Below are 20,867 nucleotides of genomic sequence, written 5' to 3'. Positions count from 1 at the left end.
AAAGAGCAACAGCAAAGGTAACAAGAAATAGACTACACGAAATATAGCATTCATACATTTTAGGCATAGCTAGTTAAATGTACTAAAGCGAATATAAATTGGGGAGACGAATACTTAAAATGTCACATCTGGAAAAAGCCTGAATGGATGGCGCTGTAGCCTTGTTCAAGTAGTGATTCTACACTGTAGTTGCAAAAGTCGCAAGAATGGACTCATTCATGAGCTGGGCGATATTATGGTATAACACTACACATCTTCTGGGTCTGATTCATTGCAGTCCTTGTGTAATGCGCCATCCAGCGGTGGCCTGGTGGAATTGTAGTGGTCGGCATCAACCCAATTTTTAAAATTTCAAGCGCCTTTAAACGCAAACTTTGAACCTTCTCTGTTACCCGGAACAACAACAGTCTGAAACGCAACCTGAAGTATTTCATGTACTTTATTACACTTTTATGTTGTAGGCGTCTGTGTTAATAGTTTTATCCCCTCGACTGTGTGTGCTTAGTGTGAACAAGAGTCTTGGACATAACGCCAGTGCCTCTTAATTGAAGTGTTTCTCCATGGGTTCTCGTCTAAGACCCTACATGAGTGATACTGGACCCTTGATTCTGGATGGTGGACTAGCAACTGAACTGGAAGCTCAAGGAACTAGTTTACAGGTAAAACATTAAAAAAAAAAAAAAAAAATCCAAATTAGTCATCTGCTTCCCACCATTAACGTGGGTCTCTATTCTACGAGTCAGCATTGATTTCTCATTTAAATTCTCATTTCACAGTACAAAGGCCACACTGCACAGCTTCATGTGCATGCATAGCAGTTATTAATCATGTAATTAGCGCCAATAAAAATGTATGCATGTACTTTGTTGGCTAAGTCCAGATATAGCTACATCTTAACCATGTGATTCACGTGTAGCATTATACACTTGATGTTCTCAAGCTGGGCTTGTGGAGTTTATCTAAATCTAACTGCACTATTATAGTTTAGTATACAGACCGAGTAAATACTGAAACCGCCTTAGGCTAACTGACCATAATTAGATAGTTGCACAAAATTAAAACTGCGTCATTTTGACCCCTTAGAGTTTAGCCAGCCCATGGGCCTGAGAGCTCTGTTTCCATGGTAACACTCGACGAAAGCGGTTGGCAACCGATGAAAAGAAAGAAAACATGAGTTATAATTTGTGGCTTGATAATAATATTGTGATATGAACTTTGAGATTGGCGTTTGTGCAATAAGTATTAAGAATTTTTTAGCTTCAGTAAAAGTGGCAATGCCACAATTTAATACTCTGCTCCAAGTGAAAGTCCATGTAAAAGTATGTAAGTATTATCAGAAAAATGCACTTAAAGTATAAAAGTAAAAGTACCTGATATGCAACCAAAATCAGCCCAATCAGTCCTACATTATTGTATAATACTGGATTATTATAATTGATGCAATAACATGCAAACTGCATTTTAATGTTTTAGCTGGCTGAATTAAAGCTCATATTACTTATCTTATATACAGTTGGGTGGCTTAATTTACTGTATTTTATATGGTCATTATAGGCCCTTAAAATATTCATCTGCAAAGTAACTAGTAACTACTGCTTTCAAATAAATGTTGCAGAGAAAAAGTATAAAGTAACACGAATTAAAATACAAAAAGTACACTTCTGAGCTAGTTGTTGTGGTTTGGCTGTTGATGCCGTTTGAATGCACTAGGTAGAGCCACTGGCTCCGTGGTCACAGTCTGCGTTGCCTTTTATTCCTCTGGGGGCTGAAATGCCTCCTTCACCACTCTTACCTTCTGGCATGTGACCTGTAGCCAGTACACATTTACGTTAGTGAACTTACTGCAAACATAATACGAATATACCAGTTATATTTTGCGTGAATATGTTTGGACATAACCAATATAAAGGTACAAAGGTTGTTTACATACAAAAAATAATCACCATGCGTCTGGTGGATTGTCACCCGATTGTCCCTTTTTGGACATTTTATGAGTATATGATGTCATGTATCAGTTCCAAATGCAAGAAGACGTTTGAAAATTTACAGAGAGAACTGGGATGAATATTTTTATATCAGTCAAACACATTCATATTTTAAAGGTTAGACTGAAATGTCTGTGTGTCACACACACCTAGGGAGATCCGCTGTGGAGCGCCAGGCTATTGCGTACTAATCCACAGGCCATTAGAGATGCTCATTACAGGTAAGTCAATGTAAAAATATTGACTCTGGATGTGAAGAAATGATAAGCTGAAGAAACCAATTTTTTCAATTCGACCACAGGTTCCTCCTCAGTGGTGCTGATGTTGTCACCACAGCTACATATCAGGCAAGCATTACAGGATTCATCGCTCACCTGGATGTGAGCTCTGAATGTGCCAGAGAGCTGCTGATGTCTGGAGTTCAACTGGCCGAAGAGTCAGTAAAGAGATTTGTCTCTGACACTCGTCCAACAGGTAAAGAACTATACACTCTTTGATATTTTCTAAGATGAGTGGACACTGTGTTTCTGTGCACTGTGACGCTATTGCAGTCTGTTTTTTTTTGTTTTTTTAATCTCTTAAGGGCAGAGACGTCCCTTGGTTGCAGGCTCTGTTGGACCGTACGGGGCTTTTCTCCACAACGGTTCAGAGTACACTGGGGCTTATGCAAAGGAGATGAGCATTGAGGTGGGTGGCTCTCAGCATGCTCATACTGGTTACATTAAATGCATCGTGCATACTGTGTTAAGGTGACAAATAGAGAATGAAAACATGGCATTTGTATTGCTACCCATCAGACTATTTTTGACTTGTTTGTTAACATGTTCAGTTTTGAATGTGGTGTTTGATTATCAGGGTCTCAGGTGTCTTCTTTCTTTCTTTTCCAAGGAGCTTAAAGTTTGGCATCGGCCACAGATGGATTGCTTAGCAGCAGCAGGAGCTGATCTCATTGCTTTTGAGACAATCCCAAGTCTCAAGGAGGCAGAGGCTCTGGTGGAGCTGCTGAGAGAGTTCCCAAACTCTAAAGCCTGGCTCTCCTTCTCTTGTAAGGTAATCATTGCACGTGAAGAGTACAATTAGTGTCAGTCCATTAGTGTATTAAAATGACTCACGTTTTGTACAAAAACGCTCTCAGGATGGGAGGTGTATATCAGACGGCAGCCCATTCACAGATGCAGTGCAGATTGCTAAAAGATCCACACAACTGGTTGCTGTAGGAGTCAACTGCTGTTCTCCAGCCCTGGTGGAGCCGCTGCTGGACTCTGCCGGGTCCCTGCTGAGCCAAGACATGAGCTGGGTGGTGTACCCTAACAGTGGAGAGGAGTGGGACGCTGAGCGGGGGTGAGTCTGTAGTCAAGGAATTTTAGTAAAAAAGTCACAGCTTTAATAGCTGTTGTGCTGTTATCAACAGATGTGACACATCAAACTTTTCTTTGATAAAATACTGTACATCTCTTGCTTATTTATCTTATGTCATCATGTAAAGGGCGGCTTGATCTACTTCACATTATTTTGTAAATATATGTGGTATTGCATAACCACAGTATGGGTCAAAGTGAAGCTTCTATGGAGGTTTGAGCCGCTGAAAACAACATCCAACCATTTTGTATAGTTTGTGGCTGGATAGTTAGTTTTTAGGTGAGAGGGAAATATAATTTGTATTAATCAGATTTAAATGAGGTGTACACATGAGCAAATTATGAGAAAATTGGGCCCCTGGGTAGGAACATGTAAAAGTCCCAGCTTTCCTAACAACCATAACAGCTCACCACCCCTGTGTCTGTCATGCTGCATTTTAAAAGGTCTGCTGTTGGTTGAAAACAGACCCTGAACTTAGAGTTTTGTTCAAGCTGGTGATGAAGAGAGATTGAAAATCTTTCCAAAAGTGTCACGCCACAGACAGACCTCTCCATAGATATCACATAAAATAATACAGCACGCCGTAACAGGATAGTATAGAAATCCATCAAAATAAAGGTGTGATACAAGTTATATTTTCTTACAGCAGAGTTAAGCTGCTGTCAAACTGGTTTAAATGACTAATTTTAACTAATGTCAGCCCAACTGTGTTCTTTGCAGCTTCATTATGCAAAGAAAAACAAATAAACATAAAATAAAAATAAATATTAGATGAGAAAATTAAAGGATCAGGAGACAAATCCCTACTTTTGACTGAGCCCTGTGACTTTCCAATGAGAAATGCTAATAACATTCAAACACTTCAAAAAGTTCATCCTGTAAATATTGGACAGGCTTGCCCACCCCTGCATTTGTAGACATATTTCATCCCCCAGAGATAAAAAATTCAGAACAGATCACAGCACACAGACAAAATCTACACTTACACTCATCCCAATCCATAAGTAAATAACAATAACGAGCAAAAACATGGACGAAAAAATTATAGTATCTAGTCACATGAGTGGTACGAACCCCTAGAAAGAAAAAAACGGATAACTTTCTAAATGTGACAGTAAACAGGGGCTAAAAAATGCTCTAGAGTTAATTTCTCTCATGGCAAAAACTGTGATAATTGATTGAGGAAAAACTTAAATGTTGGAGGAACATTTCCTTCTAAGGTAACAGAGAAAGATTTGTTTGTCAAATAACTAAACTATGATTCATATCCCACCTTTTCTGGTATTGCAAGAAAGATATGGTGTGAATTTTCAAAGGATGCAGACATGGACTAAACTTAACCACGATGTTGAACAGTGATTTATTGAAAGTATGAATAGCTTTCCAAAACCGACTACACTTTTCACGCTGCCAAGAAAGATGGATAATTATTCCTTCTTTGCTTTTACATCGGGGATCTTATGCACCCTTACAAGAGTGAGATATTATTTCTGAATCCATTTAAATTAGCTTCTTTAATCTCTTTACTTGTTATTAAAAATATATTTTTGTATATGGAAAACAATTTTAAAAAGATAAACATCAGTAATTTTTTTTTAAATTATGCCTTTCCAATGCACACAGACACAACTGTTTCTTTTTTCCTACAAAGGTGGTTAACATCAGGGAAAACATCAGCATCAATACCTAAACTCAGTCAAACATGGATGAAGCAAGGTGCTGCTTTGATAGGTGAGATGAACTGTTTTCTTTTCTTCTGTCTTCAGTTTTTGCCCTGTTTTTTTTTTTTTTTCTTTCAGTATTTTCTCTAACGAGTCTCCTCTTTGTCCATTAGGAGGTTGCTGCCGTATTGGTCCAGCTCACATAGCAGAGTTGCGACAGCAGTTAAAAGGAAGTCGCACATCTCCAGCCTCTGCAGTGTGAATGGACTGAAAATATAATGGTGATTGTTGTAAAGAAAGATGTCTGTTTCAGGAATTTATAAAAATTCTTAATTTATTGTAAAGTAAACAAATAAATAAACCATTACATCAAATCCACAGGAGTACACAGTGTCATGTGTTGGGTCACAGACAAATGGCACCAAGAAGGTGCAAACAAGTGTAAGAAAAATTTATGCCTGTACATAAACATGAAAATAAACCACACCGTCTTCACTTTCTCTGGTTCACATTTTGTTTTTGGGTGAATAAGGGATTCCACTATCACTTCTGTACAGTGCCTGTCTTTTAAAAACTGGGATCATCTACTCAACAGTCTTACTGTAGGTTTCACAAAGCACAACAAAATGTCAGCTGCTTGCACAACACTTTGACTGGACAGCATTTCCACTGAACTAACCACTTACTGTACCTGGACAATGAAGTATGGAGGTGTGTCATCTTTGAACAGAATTTACAGCTAATGCGTCACTGTCGTGTTTCCTAGACAGCACTAGTTGAATATAATGTACACTCTTACAGTATCAATGCAGTGCGTTAAAGATGATGTGAGATAAACATAATTAAATTCAGAGAAATGTGTTTGGTTAGTATTAGGAAGAAATGAAAATAATCCTGTAGTGTGACTGTAACATGTAAGAACACCTAACCTCCCACTTTTGGTTTAAATACATGGGTGCACAAAATAAATGAAAACACCTTTCAGTGCGGTTGCTCTTTGACACTCATGTTGCCCTTCCGTTCTTAAACTGTGAGAAGTGTGGATTCACTCAACTTCATTTCTGAGGCCATAGTTTTATGTTTTGTTCAGAAAATGTCCTGTAAAGACGGGTGTCCCCCTGTATCAACGAAGTATGTCATCATGATTTTTAAGACTTTACTGTTTGAAACTGATGCTCAAGCAATCCAGACAGTGACTATCTGTCCTCCGTGTGCCTCCAAGGTGTCATATGCTGCCTCGAAAGTCGACATACAAAAACAGTAACAGTCACTAATAAAACTGTCACTCACTGCTAAATAATAATCAATTTATTATGGCTCACGTGTAGCTGCCTGTGTAATTGTGATTTTTAGTAGTTGCTGGTGCATCAGTAGCAGTCTAGACATTGCTAAATGATGTAAATGTGGCAAAAAAAAGTGTTTAAAAAAAATCATGAGGACAAAGAGGAACAGTAGACAGACCCTCACCAACAGTATCTTCAACAGAATATTTGATTCAAAGCACTGCAAACTGTGTTACGGCCTCAAAATGACAGCTGAGTTGAATCTAAATCTGACATTAATTCACCAGTATTAAAGGAAAAGTCGGGTAATATTCAATATTTTTCTTGTTTCTCTTAACAAATCCCATGAAAAGACCACAACCAACAATGAATGTATCCCAATAACAAGTATTGCATGTGTATCCAGAGCCTGGTATCTCTTATTCCTCTGCACCATAGAGCTCTATTATTGTCCAGATATATTAAGAACACATCAGTGAGCCACACTGTTGCACTGGGCAACATGTTCCTAAATTATGATGAACATGCTCCATGTTGTTTATTTTGAGATATTTCCACAAACCATTATGCTGCAGGAAATACTCAGTAGAGCACTAATTGTGTATTAATCCGCTGAAAATACAAATTACAAATTCACAATTTACTCCTCTTCGAATGTTATATGTTATTTGTTAAAAACTACAATGCCCAGCTCTGTCAGGACATTATTTAGCCTTTAAAAAAAAAAAAAAGAAACCTTATTTTTGTGATGCATTTTTTAAAGATTTATGTCTTCAGTAGGAACCGATGGGTTTGGAGTGAAGTGCCACAGACAGGGTAGAGAGGACGGATGGGCTCACACATGGTTTTGGTCTTTTTCTGTTTGACATTTGTTGATAGTAAAATACAGAACACCACCAGACTTGCTCTTCAAAACTATCTTAAGGCTACTGTACTGTGTTATAATGTGTGTTTTGTGTCCTCCCCCTGTATGTCCAAATAAACCTTTTCAGTCTGTGATGTCTTCTTCGAGATTGCTGTCGGGGGAGCTCTTCTGTCTGTACTCTGTAGTGTTGGACAAGCGTTTCCAGCTGGTGTCTTTCTGACTTCCCATGCTGTGTGAGCGTCCCAGGTGGGCCAGGCGCTTGGTCGACGCCCTCTCCTCTGTGTCCTCTGAGACGCGTCCGTGGGCCCGCTCCGTGCTGGTGTGGTGGAAGTCCTGGCGCAGGTTCTCCAAATTCATTGCCCAGGGGCCGAGCTTCTGCCAGTTCACCCTCTGGAAGGCCATGATGCAGTGCAGGTTGCCACCCACCTGTGAGCCAGGGAACGTCTTTTAGTACCATCCCATATGTGTTTACATAGAGGAGCAACATTTAAAATACCAGATGTGAGAAGAGGAACCTTTTTGGTTTTGCGGCGTTGAATCCCCCTCTCGGTGTGACGGATGTCCAGGTATTCGGGATTTTGTGTGTTGAGGTCAGTCACAATGTCCAGCCATCTGAAAAGAGACACTTAATGTCAATCAACCCAACAAGAGTGTTGATAAAACTTGGCAGAGATGAAACAGAATGGGAGTTTACTTTTTACAGTGAATAGCTGGGTGTTTCCTACTGGGTTCACCAATTAGGATCCAGTGCTCCGTTTCATTAGTGGGTAGAGGGCCCCTTTGCACAGCAGAGAACAAGACTCATCAGTTTAGAAACTCTTTTGAGCTGAAACAAATTCGTTGATTAATCGATTAGTTGATTGACGGAAAAATCTTCAGCAACCATTTAGCGAATCAATTCATTGGTTTTGCGATTTTGAAGCAAATATAGTGAAAAATAGTAAACATTCTCTCTCTTCTTCCAGCATCTCCTACGTGATCATTTTCTGCTTTTTTTCCTGTATCAGATCATTGTAAACAGAATATCTTTGGATTTTAGACTTTGACTGATGATATTCCCCAATGAGAATAAACATCCATAAATCGGCTTAGAAATCAGAAGAAAGACGCTTCTTATAACTGCAGAACTTGCCTGAGTTTCATCAGGCTTAAGTTTTCTCCAGCAGCAAAGCACAGTATCAGATTCTGAAAACCCCTGGACTACACAACTAATCGATCATTCACAAAAATAAAGTGCAGAATTAATCTAGAATGAAAATAATCGACTCAAACTGCAGTGATGTGACCTACCTATAAGCCTTTGCCGCTTTGAGTGGCGTGGCTTCGAAGCCCACTGGGCAGAAGTAGTGGTTCTGGCAGTGGTAAATGTAGGCCATAGACTCATCCTTCAGCCCTTGTGTTAGTTTCATCAACGCTCCTTCAGCTAAAACGATTAGAGGTGTTATCACTTTTGTCTGTTTATGAGCAGACAGGCAGTTGAGTTTGGCAGCTGAGGGACTCACCTGTTTCTCCTGCTGTCTTGTGTTTTCCGTGTGGTTTGTACAGAATGTAGGAGCAGCCTCGCACTCGGAAATTGTCGTTGATTTGTCTGAACCACCTGTGCGAAAAGTGCACTGATTACCGAGCTGCAGAAATTTTCCTAAAGAGATTATTTAAAAAAGGCTATTAGGAGCAGTTTGTGTACCGCATTAGAGTAGCGTTTCCAGTGAAAGGACCAAACTTGATTTCTTCAAAAGGCGGCTGAAACCCCAGAATATGCAGAGCCTCCTCCTGAGAGATGGGTGGAAGACTAGCAGCGCAAAGAAATGCACATTTATTAGGACGTGCAATGGAAAATATGGAAATCATCTCATGTGGTACCAGTTACAAAGATAACAAATCCAAAACAATTTAAAGAGAAAAGGCCAGTCACAACTCAAATCACTCACTGATTTTCATTTGTCCCATCAACTTGTTCAATGGGTTGGAGGTTGTTTGACTGACGGGCAGCAGGGCGTTCTAGGGTTCTAGTGGACAGCTGGGTGTCTGGAACTGTAGTCAACAAGGACCGGCTCACCTCAAGGGTGCATCTAATCTCCTTTATTTATTATCATGTACACTGACAGCTGCAGAAGCTGTCAGGATGGAGGACACCGCAATGCCATCTCCCCCACAGGGTCCAGAACAGGACCGTGGCTGTGCTCTACCCACTTTTGTGAAGTGGTGTGATGACAATTTTTTGGAGTTGAATGTATCCAAAACCAATTAACCAATTGCTGATTTTAAGACACGTCAGAGATAAACTGAAAGACAGCATGGTACATGATGAGAATGTGGAAGAATGCACCTTCTCTATTCCTAGTTGTTTTTAATCTTTGATCTTTAACTGTGAGTCTTTCAACCTTTTCTTTCATTTGCTGGTTTGACAGTCTGACAGTGAAAGACAGACACAGCCTTAACATTATTGTTAAGATCTGTTCAAAGATTATTGGCATCAAACATAGGGCTCTGACCTCTTTTTGTGACGAGGAGGATACCAATGAGCATACTGAACCCACCCGAGGACGTCTTGGCAGGTGACTTCTCACTGCTGCCTTCAGGCTGTGGGAAGGACTTGAACTGATTTGAACTAAGTGGTCATCTTGCCGTCTCATGAGCTGTATTTTTTACATGAAATCTGATGGAGGACATAATGTGCTGCTCACCTTCCTGCACCCAAAGTGCTGTATAAGAAGTTCCAGCAGGACACCAAAGAAGAGATTCCACATGAAGTCTTGTACTGAGGCCGACTGATGCAATACCTGAGGGACAAATCATCCGAGTAATAAACAAATCCACGGAATAAATGATTGTGTCACATTCAGTGTGTGATGCAGTATTGTCATTTCCAGAGAACCAGGTGTAAACTGGTTTCTGGTTTGACTAATTTTGCCCTGATGAAGATCCAGTCAGGTCGAAACCGATCTGCGTTTTAACCTGACTAAAATAGCTCCTCTCCTTGCTCTGCCTAAAAGTGCCAGAAGAACACTCTCTTTTCTCTGATACTTTTTTTGCATTTTCCAGTACGCCTCAAGGTTTCCTGCACCTGCTGCATGGGTAACACTTGGCCTCTTAATTTTTCCACGAATCATTGTATATTGAAATTGTTTTGGAACTAACAGAAATGCTACGGCCGGATGTAAAGCTCACTTCGCTGTGTTTTTGTTTAAAACTGTTGATGCACTAAATGTAACATTACCATCTTCTGAGGTCGAGCACTTTTCTCTGTTTGATCTCCTCCAGTGAGGCATGAGAAGGAACATCTTGCAGATTTCGGCTGGGTCTGTCCGATGACTTCATCTTCTTGGCGCTGCATTTCTTCATGTTGCCTGAAATACAGTGCTAGTCAGTATAGGATGAACAGCATTTAAACTGTTCAGGAATTAAACAACAGATAAATGGTCTAATCCTTACATTGTATTTAAAACAGGAATGCAGCAATGGCAGTTGTGGGTGAAGGCAAAATTATTGCAAATGAATGAACAGTCAGTTTAACTTGTGTATAAGTGTATACATTTATATCATGGACTATATAATGATGTTTCTTACTTGTTCTTGTTTTTCTAGTAAGCACAGCGTCAAAGTCTGATGTATCAATCTCCCAGGCCAAAATAGGCTTAGTGTTGCCAGAGGACACTTCCTCCATGTCACAGTCCACGTCTGATCCCACATGGGCCCCTCCAGTTTGACCAGCGCTGAAGTCATCTGACTGTTTAGGCCTCACCAGCGGGGGCCCATCATCCTGCTTATTCTGGACCACGTCCCGGCCTGTGTTTGGGGGACAGTACACCGAAGCAGCCTGGTTGAGAAGAGCATAATCTGAGCAGACTGTGTAGAACTTCTCCCGGGAGTGTGTGACCGGGCAGGTCCACGGCAGGTGGAGCTCGGCGCTCGAAGCCCTCCTTACTCTGGCAGCGTCCCGGGCGGGGGAGCCGATCAGACCACGTTCCTCCTCCCCATCAGTGGTCCTTTGCACCCCTGGCGGTTCTGCTGGCCCTGATAGGTTTGCTCCTTGACCTTCTGATGTATTAGGCATTGAACAGCCACTTACACGATGGGTGAGGGAACTGGCTGAGGCGGACTGTGACGTTGAAGTGATGGCTGTTTCTTCTGGGGGGTTAAAGCACAGGCATTGTTAGAAACACCACAGAGATGCAGAGGGAAGATGCAGGGGAGGCGCTGTGACAGAGTCCCAACACTCTGGTCAAAGGGGAAATTCCGATCACATAAACAATCTTTGTACAAGGGTTTTCAAAGTCACAACCCTGACTGTCATTGTTTTAACTTACAGCGACATTACACAGCATCCCGCAATATTGCCTTTGACCCATAATAAGTCAACTATTATGAAAACAGCCGGCAGTGGCTCTTATAATTGAACATTAACTAACATTTCACCTGCGAAGCCGCTGTAGTCCAGATGAACACACAGCTACTTCAGGGCTGTATTGTAGTTAGCCGATGTAAACACGCCCAGCTGTTACGTTAATTTTTCCATCATACCATGTGAAATGTCTTACGACAAAACGGGGCTGGGGAAACGGCGAAACTAACCAAGTATCACCAAGACCTGGTGGAGGTTAACCCGGGACATGTCAAAAATGAACGATAATGATCCCGAAGCTTCGTCCTCCTGACCCGTATCCTCTTCCTGTTCAGGTTTGACGGACTGTACCATTCTGAGTAGCACGCGGGGTGACCAAAAACAAAAAAAGCTTATTAAAGCTGGATAATCCCATAAAAACACTCCAGTGGACGATTACCTCAAATATAAACGTCATTTCGGTTATTCAAAACCGTGTTTTATTGAATTATATTAAATTGACTTTAAAAAAAAATGCGTGCCACTTACCCGGCACATACATACCCGTGTTAGTAAACGCTGAAATGATCCTACAATTCAAACCAATCGCAGGAGCGACTGCTGTGCCTCTTTACTTCACAGACTGAAGGTAAGTCTGTTTACTTTAATCCTTTAAAAGCTAAAACAGTCATTTCAATATATTCTGACAACTTAATTAGATAAAAGATACTAAATTATCGATTTACACTTTATTAAAGTAACGTTTAGAAGTGGTCAAGTGACATAATTCCTTAGCTGTCAACTCAATTGTGGAACTTTTTTTGTTCAGTACCCTGACTTGACATTCAAAGATGAAGCATTTCCTCAAGAAAATTACGATAATTTTCTGACAAATTGAGAAAACGCTTCCACAGTCTTGTCGTTTCACTTTTTTTTGTAGTACTGATGCAGCAGTGCAACTCATACCGCCCTGACCAGCCATAACAGGAGCAAAGTCATCCTAAAGAACATACCAAATAGTCTTGTGGCTGGCCACACGCTGGCGCTATCGCTCAATTTTTGACTATGTGAAGCATTTCACCAGTGGCCAGTCTGTCTGTCAAGTTTCAACGTAGCCTTTAGAGTTTTTTGAGATATTAGTGATTTTGTTTCACCACATGGTGGCGCTATCGCTCCCTTTTTGAGGATGTAAAGGACTTAGGCATTGGGAAGCCGTTGACCAAGTTTCAGTCTTGTTTTTCAGATATCCATCCTGTTTTGCTCATCCCCCATAAGAAAAACCCATAAAAAAAATAATTAAAAAAAAATCATTTAATCAACTGTTAAAGATATCTGAACCAGAACTGAGGCAAAACAGTTAAATTATGGTTTCTTTAGACCAGAGAATCTTGCTTCTCAGAGTCTGAGAGTCCTTTGGGTGCCTTTCTGCAAACTCCATGAGGCATTCATTTGTCTTAGACTGAGGAGAGGCTTCCATCTGGCCACTCTGCCATAAAGCCCAGATCGTTGGAGGGCTCCAGGGATGGTTGCCCTTCTGGAAGTTTCTTCCATCTCCCTTAAGGATCTTTGGAGCTCAGCCAGAGTGACCATCGGGTTCTTGGTCACCTCTCTTACAGAGGCCCTTCTCTCCTGATTGTTGCCAGGCGGCTTCTAGGAAGAGTCCTTGTTGTTCCAAACTTATTCCAGTGAAGAATTTGAATTTACCACAGGTGGACTCTAGTCAAAGAGTAGAAACGTCTCAGAGATGATCAAGAGAAATGGGAATCACATGAGCTAAATTTCAAGTGTCATAGCAAAGGGTCTGAATAACTATGTCAGTGTGATTTTTTTTTTTTTTTTTTTTTTTTTAAAATTCTGTTTCTGTTTTAACATCATGGGTTCTGGGAGAGAGTGAGAGATGAGGAGGGTTTTTTTTAATCTTAAGGCTGCAACATAACAAAATGTGAAAAAAGTGAAGGGGTGTGAATATTGTCATACACATACATACGCATCAGCCTCTGGTGAACCTGTTAAAAATACCACACTTTATGAAGCAAAACTGGGCTACGGCCGCCAGGATGTTCCGGAGATTGGTAGAGTGAGCACAGACCACCACACTCCAGTGCCTTAATATGAGTTCCACAGCCGCAGCTCAGGCTAAAACAACGATCCAGATGTGGTGTGAGAGGACCTAGAAGCGTTGCACTCGTGGAGGTATCCATGTCAGGTTAAAGTCTAACGGCGCTAGACCTGCTCACCCATCCATCCGGTGGCTAATATGTGCTCATTGGACAATAAGTTGGACTTTATACGGCTTAGATGGACTACTCAGCGTGAAATGAAGTACTGCTCCATGTTTGTTTTCTTTGAAAAATGACTATGTAGCAACATTGTGGACACGGCCACTGAGCTGGATGGGCTAACCTGCTGCCGAACTGACAGGGGCTCACCGCTGTCTGGTAAAACTTGTGGTGTTGGACTGTACGTTTATATCAACAAGACATGGTGCAGGAATGCTGTGGGTGGCTCCAGACACTGTTTCCTGCTAGTGGAGTTTTATCATTGTCTAGGGCTGAGGGAGTTCACTGGTGTTGCTATTGTAGCAGTCTACCTGCCCTAATGCTCGCGTGACAAAGGCACTATGAGAGCTGTACAGTGACAACAGCAACCGACAAACAGCAAACAACAATGGATTTTCATCGCTGGTGATTTCAGCGATGAAATTTAAAGACTTGTCTTGCCACAGTTCCATCAGCATGTCGAGTTTGCTACAAGAGGAGAAAATACACTGGACCTTTGTTAGCACAGATACAAAAAATGCATACAAAGCATTCCTCCACCCCAGGCTTGGTCATTCGGATCACATATCAGTCATGCATCCACAAGGCCTCCAGCACTGTGAAGGACCCCCACCCCACCCACAACCTCTTCACCCCCTCTTCACGATCCAGCTGGAGGTACACCTCCCCTGCCGGGCTGCACAGAAGCCTCTTCCCTCAAACGTGTGAGAAAAGCCAAAAAGAGCCAAAAGTCAATGAGAGAGGTTATTTCATTTACACATTTGTAAGTATGACATACATTTACACTGTATGTCACTTAAAAGCTTTTCCCCTACATTTATGGGCAGCTGAAGAACCACAGGTAGATGTGGCACGTGAGGAACCAAAGGTTTCTATTAAACCCATTGTACTAATTGAATATTTATCATATCACGCTTTGCTATGGTCCTTTGAGAGACACCTGCTGCTGAAAACTCTGCAGGAAAGAATTCAAATCTCGTTTCTATTCTCCATAAATGTAAAGTGAACAATATGATGGTCACTGCAAGTACCTTAAACTATATAATCCCTTAGTTCTTGAAAGGGGGATATGTATTAAAATAGACTATGCATTTGTCTAGTAGTATGGAGTTTGTGGTTTTGTATGATTTTTACATGTTTTTTTAATTATTATTTATTTCAAAAAAAATCTTCATGAACTGTGGCAGGAGCAAATTGAGAAGAAATTTGAATTTAACAGAAGATGGCAAAGAAACTGGTGATCATCGACACGGACTGCGGCATAGACGACGCCCAGGCTATCATGATGGCCCTAGCTGCACCTAACATTCAGGTCCTGGGCGTTACCTGCGTGTTTGGGAACGCAGCAGTCGAGAATGTGTGTCAGAATGTTTTGAGGGTGCTCTCCATCTGTGAGCGTGAGGAGGTAAGTTCACTGAAGCTGTATTTAAATGACCAAATAAATAATTATATTCCTTAACAGACACAATGTGAACTCCCAACAAGTGTAAACTCATTGTCTTATTCTTGTCTCACTCGTTTTTATTACATTCAGTTGTGCAGGAGTGGATTTTGTAGGATTGACTTTTCAACACATTCTCCCACCTAACTGATAAAATAGTTTTTTTTTGTCATTTCCTTCCGACACAACCTGTGTGAATGTTTTCTGATCAGCAGGATAACATCATTTGTCAGTGCCCTCCAAAACAAAATGAGTCATCTGAGAGTTTTTCTGATCTGCTACATCTGTGGTGAAGGTTTGGTTTGGGGTAGGCAAGAAAAAACTACTTGGCTAAAGTCAGAGAGAGAGAGTGGTCATTGTTAAAAGAACTAACCATCACTGACTGTTGACAGGAGATGGGTAATGAACAACAGTCCACTATGCTGACCCATATCAACACCAGACACTTGTATCAGTGTATCTACCAAAAATCTTTGTTATATTTGACTAATCTTGTTCTGGATCATTGATGATTTCGTCCTCACTTCAGTGAACAGATGACACTAGTTGCTATAAAATAAAAATTGTACTTATTAATTTGTAAAAAAGTAATTTTCTTACCTGAAAAGTAGAAATGTTTTAATGGCAACTATCGTGTTCAGGGGGATTAAGTGGGTTAATTGAAAAGTGGTGCCATTTTGTAATTAAGAAACACGAACGGTATGGGTTATACTTTAGTATTCCGCAACAAGAGCCCATCTAATAATTATGCTTGGCTGCATGTCTGTCAACAAATCCCACTGAAAACTGCACTGAGCAGAACTTTTGTTCTGCAGATCCCGGTGTTTCGAGGTTCTGGTTGTCCTCTGGTTGGAGACCGTAAGTCGAGTAGTGACCACTTTGGAAGTGATGGACTTGGAGACGTGATTGAAGACAAAGATCCACAGTGGGAGGAGAAAATCCATAGAGAGCATGCAGTCAATGCAATGCTTAGACTGGTGTCTGAAAACCAGAACCAGGTGAGACACCTCTGTGGGCTGGCTGTAATCTGCGATTGCCCACTGGTGTTGTCGTGCTACTAAAACATGCTTCCCACAGGTCTCCTTGGTGGCCCTCGGCCCACTCACTAATCTGGCGCTGGCTGTCAGACTGGATCCATGTTTTCCCCAAAAGCTCAAAGCTCTGTACATTATGGGTGGCAACATGGAAGGTAAAACCACAACATGATTACAGTGTTTGTATTTGAGACATGTAGGCTTGTATAACTTGCTTTTGTCTTTGTAGGAAAGGGGAATGTGACACTATGTGCAGAGTTTAACTTTGCAATGGACCCAGAGTCTGCCTATATTGTTCTTGAAGAGTTTCTCTGCCCTACATACCTCGCATCGTGGGAATACGCGTGCAGAAACGCACTGACATGGGTAAGATGCGTAGAACTACACAACCCTGCGTAATGACAGTCTCGCGTTGAACTGATTTCATTGATTTCACTTGTACAGGAGTTCTTTGAAGAGTTGATCAATCGGGACGCACCTGCTGCACGCTTTATGAAGATGATAACATCTAAATGCTGGGCCTACTCCAAAGAGGCTATGATGACTAAGAGAGACGTGTACTTTGGAGCTGGCTTTGTCTCTTATGACGCCTATGCAATGGCAGCCTGCATTGACAGCAGTGTAGTAACAGAGTGCATTGAGTGTCCCGTTCGTGTGGAGCTGCAGGGTTCCATCACTCGCGGCATGATGGCACTCGATCGCACAGATAAATTGAAGAAGAACCACAATGTATTTGTTATGTCTAAATGTGATGTTGCGAAGTTTAGTCAGCTACTAATGGAGTCTCTTAGAAAACCATGTAGTAAGTAATCTTTGGTGCCTTCATGGAACATAGATATATTGCTAGAATAAACATGAGAAATAGTAGGAAAAACCTGAATAGATGAGAAACATACAAATTTAGATGCTTCCAGACAGGGCACAAGGGGTCACTGAATGGTTTTGATGAGTATGAAAATGATGTTAATCGTATACTATGACCTTCGCAATCACCTGATGTCAGTTCAGTTGAACACCTATGGTAGATTTTGGAGCAAAATGTTAGAAAGCGCTCTCCACCACCATCATTAAAGAAACAAATGAGGGAATATCTCTTGGGAGAACGGGGTTCCATCCCTCCAGTGGCGACTCCACAGACTTGGAGAATCCAGGCCAAGGAGCACTGAAGCTGTTCTAAATGTTTGTTTTTTTCCTTTCTGCAATTTGTCACCAATCTGTAAGGGTGTAGATGCAACTCAGGAAAAAAATAAAAGCTAATTTCCTTCCCCGAATCAGAATGTTTCAATATCGATAAATAGAATAACTTGAAAAATCAGGTGTTTGGCTAAATTCTGTTATTTAAACTTGCTGACAAATGGAGGCTATACTACTATGTAATACAAACCTCAAACTGAAGTGTTCTTGGACCAATTTATTCTCACACAAGGCTTTGATAAATCTGTCTTGTCTTTCCTTGGTTCTCTTGGTTCTCTTGGTTCTCGGTCTTTATGACATCTATTATCGAATATCTGAAACTGGCACATGTAGTGCTGGACATCCAACCCATTTTCAAGGACAGATCCCTTTCTGGAGGAGCAAACTCTCTCTCATGATCTGAACTTCTGCTCCGGGACTGGGCAACTTAACAACAACATAGCCAACAGAGAGTGACGCCCATCTTTCCATCCTCCCAACTACTGTTGAATGTGAAATTGCCATTAGTTTGCCTGAAAAATTAGTAAAAACTGCACAGGTTACTGAGCTTCATAAATTTCCTAAACTGGACTGATTACTTAAAAAGGTGTACTGCATTAGTGTAGCATTACTGTTGAAATATGGAAGATTTAAAAAGTTTTTCTTGTATGAGCTGGTGGTTGCTGACATAAAAAAATAATAAAAACGAAAAATATTTTTCATTAACTAGAATAAATGTTTTTTAAAGTTTTCGATAAATTGAAAATGTTCTGTTAGCTTCGGTAGACCACAGGAATCTGTGTATTCTGTATTATTCCAAATGTTTTAAGAGAAGCAAGGAACTCTGAATCTGTATACATCTCACCAGCAGAAGAAGCAGCGAGGATGAACGTCTGTTAGACCCCGCTGTGTGTAATTGAGCACTGTACCTCTCTCAAATTGAAGGCTGCATAAGGAGAGAGTGCATCATTCAGAACCCATTCATTATAGACTGGCCAAATTGCCTTAAAGGTTGTATTTTGATGGACATTTTTGGTCTAGGCTACATAAAAATTCAATGGCAAGGCGAAAGGAAGAACTAAACATACAAGCCCAACCCTTGAGTTGCCGGGTTAAGAGAGTTGCTGCCCTCTGTGAGTGGAATGAGTCTGTAGTGTGCAACAGACCAGACTGATAAAACCCAAGCTAAACCCCATCTGGTAAAACCTTGGCTGACGCCAAGGACCCAAACTTCCACCCGGACCCAACTCCCAAGAGGTCATCAACAGTCATCAGCTCATTCTGAGAGAAAACCTCCCTGCAAAACAGTCGTCCAGAGTGCAACCGTGAGACCACACCAGGCGGCAAGGGTCAATGTCAACCTTCTGGTACAGGTCGACTCGTCTGATCCCTCTTGATAACTATTTGATCCATGTCAGTAGCTCATTTAGTGACCACTATGATGTGACTGAAGACAAGAATCCACAGTAGGAAGAGAAAATCCAGAGAGAGCAGGCAGTCAATGAAATGACGTGACTGGTGTCTGAAAACCATTTCTGTTATGTGTCTCTGCCCTCTGGTGCTGTGCTACCGAGTTTTACTTTCTACAGGTCTTTCTGCTCCTAATCCATATTCTTCCTTCACTGGGTGTGTTGGCAACGCTGTTAGCCGAATAAATATAGAGAACATAATCCTTTTTCTATTAAACATATTCCATTATCTGTTATGTCGATAATTATTGTTGCACTGTATATTGCAGTTTGTGTTGTTATACCTAGATTGTAATAATTCTATTTATCTGTCACACAAAGGTCAAAATACAGTACAATAACGATACGATCTTAATAAGACAGGAGGTGTGCGATGGACCGCACAACGGGCCACTGAGCAACTTGTCCAGACCACAAGGACCATATTGCCCACTGGTTAATATTCATAAACAGTTAAATAAAATAGCTACTACTAATCTATCAATGCATTGCATAGATATAGATATAGATAGATAGATAACTCTAGGTATAACAACCCCAACGGCAATATACAGTGCAACAAGAAGAAAATTGGAATCACCAATAATAGAGTATATTTAATAGAAAAACATTGCCAACACAGCCAGAGAAGGGAGGTGGATTAGGAACACAAAGACCAGGGGTTTAGTGGGCCAGAACAATCCAGAACGGCGTTCCGGTACCTTTGATCAATAGGCAAATAAATCTGATTGGCAGTTTCATACATAATAATGTCAAGCGAGTTAATTTTTTCAAGTGCTGCAGCCCGCTGTTCCTTTCATCTGATGGCACCAAGATACTCACTCAACAAATCAGAGAGTAATGTCAACCCCCGGCCTCGGGGACCGGCCATCGGGCATACCGGGACAGACACCGGGACCTGGCTCACTGGCCAATCACAACCAAGTTTAAACCATGGACTCACAGGAGTGTGTGGGAGTGAAGAACAAGGGCAGTCCCTAGATAAATGTGGTTCACCTGCAGCTTTAAAGTCAGACACAGTGTTATGGAATGAAAAAGAATTAAAAATATCTCAATACCTGAAAAAATAGTAAAGAGTTACTGTTACTGACAACAACCATATGAAGCCTTCACAGTAACTTCATTTCATTTTGTGTCCCTTGCATATAATTTCTATCCAATTCTCCCTTGAAGAAAGTGGTTGGTCCTGTGTTTCGGTGTGCGACGGGCTGCTGATGTGCTGCAGAGCAGAGGGAAGGGGGGTGCTGGCCGCTGATAGTTTTTTGGGTACAGAGCAGAGAGCCTGACATGTCAGCATAAAAGTATCCGACATGTTATAAAAGAAAAAAAGTAATATGTTAAAAACGTGAAAATGATTCGCTCTCTGTTGCTTCTGGTCTTCAGTAGGTCACTTCTCAATGAGACAGAATAATGAGCCAAATGACCGCGGACCATTGGGATTTGTCGCTTTGCACTTGGACTCTGATCTGAGTTGACCTCACCTTGCAGGTGAGACAAAAATACATGGGTGTTTCCTTTATTGGAAATTGAATAATTGATCTCTTTAAAATCATTTAAAGCTCCATGAGTATAAAAGCAAAACAAACCTTTTGAATTTAAAGGTGTTGACACCATGTCAGTTGGCCTGTTGGAAAAACACAGATTTGGTGTAAAAAGACTTTTACTTGTCGATTTCTTTGTGTAAATTGACTGTTTGGTGGATAGGATGAATTGAACTTCCCGGGACAGCTGTGGAATGTATCAGAACTTATGTATTCATTTGAAAACGCTGTTATTTTGGTTTGAGGGCATCAAATTTTCCAAATTTTGCATAGAAAGTTACCTACTATAGGCCAAGCTTATATCTATAGAAAGTTATTCATTTAATGTACAGTATGAGTTTATAAGCTCTTTTAATTCTTCAAAGATTATGCATCCTACTAACTGTTTTTAAGTAGAATGTAGATGTATGTACCACAGGTAAATTATTATGAATGAAAACATTAAGAAAACTCTAC

The 20,867-nt window shown here is 40.9% G+C and overlaps 3 protein-coding genes across 7 annotated transcripts; 2 read left to right on the top strand and 1 right to left on the bottom strand.

The window, feature by feature from the left end:
* The first annotated feature begins 297 nt into the window (after positions 1 to 297).
* Positions 298 to 5,379, top strand: zgc:172121 (uncharacterized protein LOC337599 homolog). The gene is made up of 8 exons (XM_040128261.1): positions 298 to 659; positions 2,139 to 2,206; positions 2,287 to 2,459; positions 2,569 to 2,672; positions 2,874 to 3,035; positions 3,121 to 3,326; positions 4,996 to 5,075; positions 5,179 to 5,379. Exons 1-8 carry the CDS (start codon positions 561 to 563, stop codon positions 5,265 to 5,267), a joined length of 981 nt encoding a protein of 326 aa, XP_039984195.1. The 5' UTR covers positions 298 to 560; the 3' UTR covers positions 5,268 to 5,379.
* Positions 5,380 to 5,482: 103 nt separating this feature from the next.
* LOC120790573 (basic immunoglobulin-like variable motif-containing protein) lies at positions 5,483 to 11,994 on the bottom strand. Of its 4 annotated transcripts, XM_040128257.1 has the most exons (11): positions 11,726 to 11,994; positions 11,079 to 11,281; positions 10,721 to 10,970; positions 10,371 to 10,500; positions 9,838 to 9,933; positions 8,838 to 8,942; positions 8,656 to 8,750; positions 8,444 to 8,576; positions 7,848 to 7,931; positions 7,669 to 7,765; positions 5,483 to 7,579 (listed from the first exon to the last, which is right to left on the bottom strand). In XM_040128257.1, the coding sequence occupies exons 1-11, from the start codon at positions 11,847 to 11,849 to the stop codon at positions 7,277 to 7,279; spliced, it is 1,620 nt and encodes a 539-aa protein (XP_039984191.1). In that variant the 5' UTR covers positions 11,850 to 11,994; the 3' UTR covers positions 5,483 to 7,276. The 4 variants fall into 4 exon arrangements, with proteins under 4 accessions (XP_039984191.1, XP_039984190.1, XP_039984193.1 ...); XM_040128256.1 differs by having other exon boundaries at positions 10,721 to 11,281; XM_040128259.1 differs by having other exon boundaries at positions 10,721 to 11,281; positions 11,563 to 11,825.
* Positions 11,843 to 19,061, top strand: si:ch211-201h21.5 (uncharacterized protein LOC555526 homolog). Of its 2 annotated transcripts, none has more exons than XM_040128263.1 (6): positions 11,843 to 12,123; positions 14,973 to 15,158; positions 16,010 to 16,192; positions 16,272 to 16,383; positions 16,458 to 16,594; positions 16,673 to 19,061. In XM_040128263.1, exons 2-6 carry the CDS (start codon positions 14,976 to 14,978, stop codon positions 17,036 to 17,038), a joined length of 981 nt encoding a protein of 326 aa, XP_039984197.1. In that variant the 5' UTR covers positions 11,843 to 12,123; positions 14,973 to 14,975; the 3' UTR covers positions 17,039 to 19,061. The 2 variants fall into 2 exon arrangements, with proteins under 2 accessions (XP_039984197.1, XP_039984196.1); XM_040128262.1 differs by having other exon boundaries at positions 14,941 to 15,158.
* The last annotated feature ends 1,806 nt before the right edge of the window (positions 19,062 to 20,867 follow it).

This window comes from Xiphias gladius, chromosome 6, assembly GCF_016859285.1.
Source record: "Xiphias gladius isolate SHS-SW01 ecotype Sanya breed wild chromosome 6, ASM1685928v1, whole genome shotgun sequence".
NCBI lineage: Eukaryota > Metazoa > Chordata > Actinopteri > Istiophoriformes > Xiphiidae > Xiphias > Xiphias gladius.
This window is presented reverse-complemented; position numbering and strand designations above follow the sequence as displayed.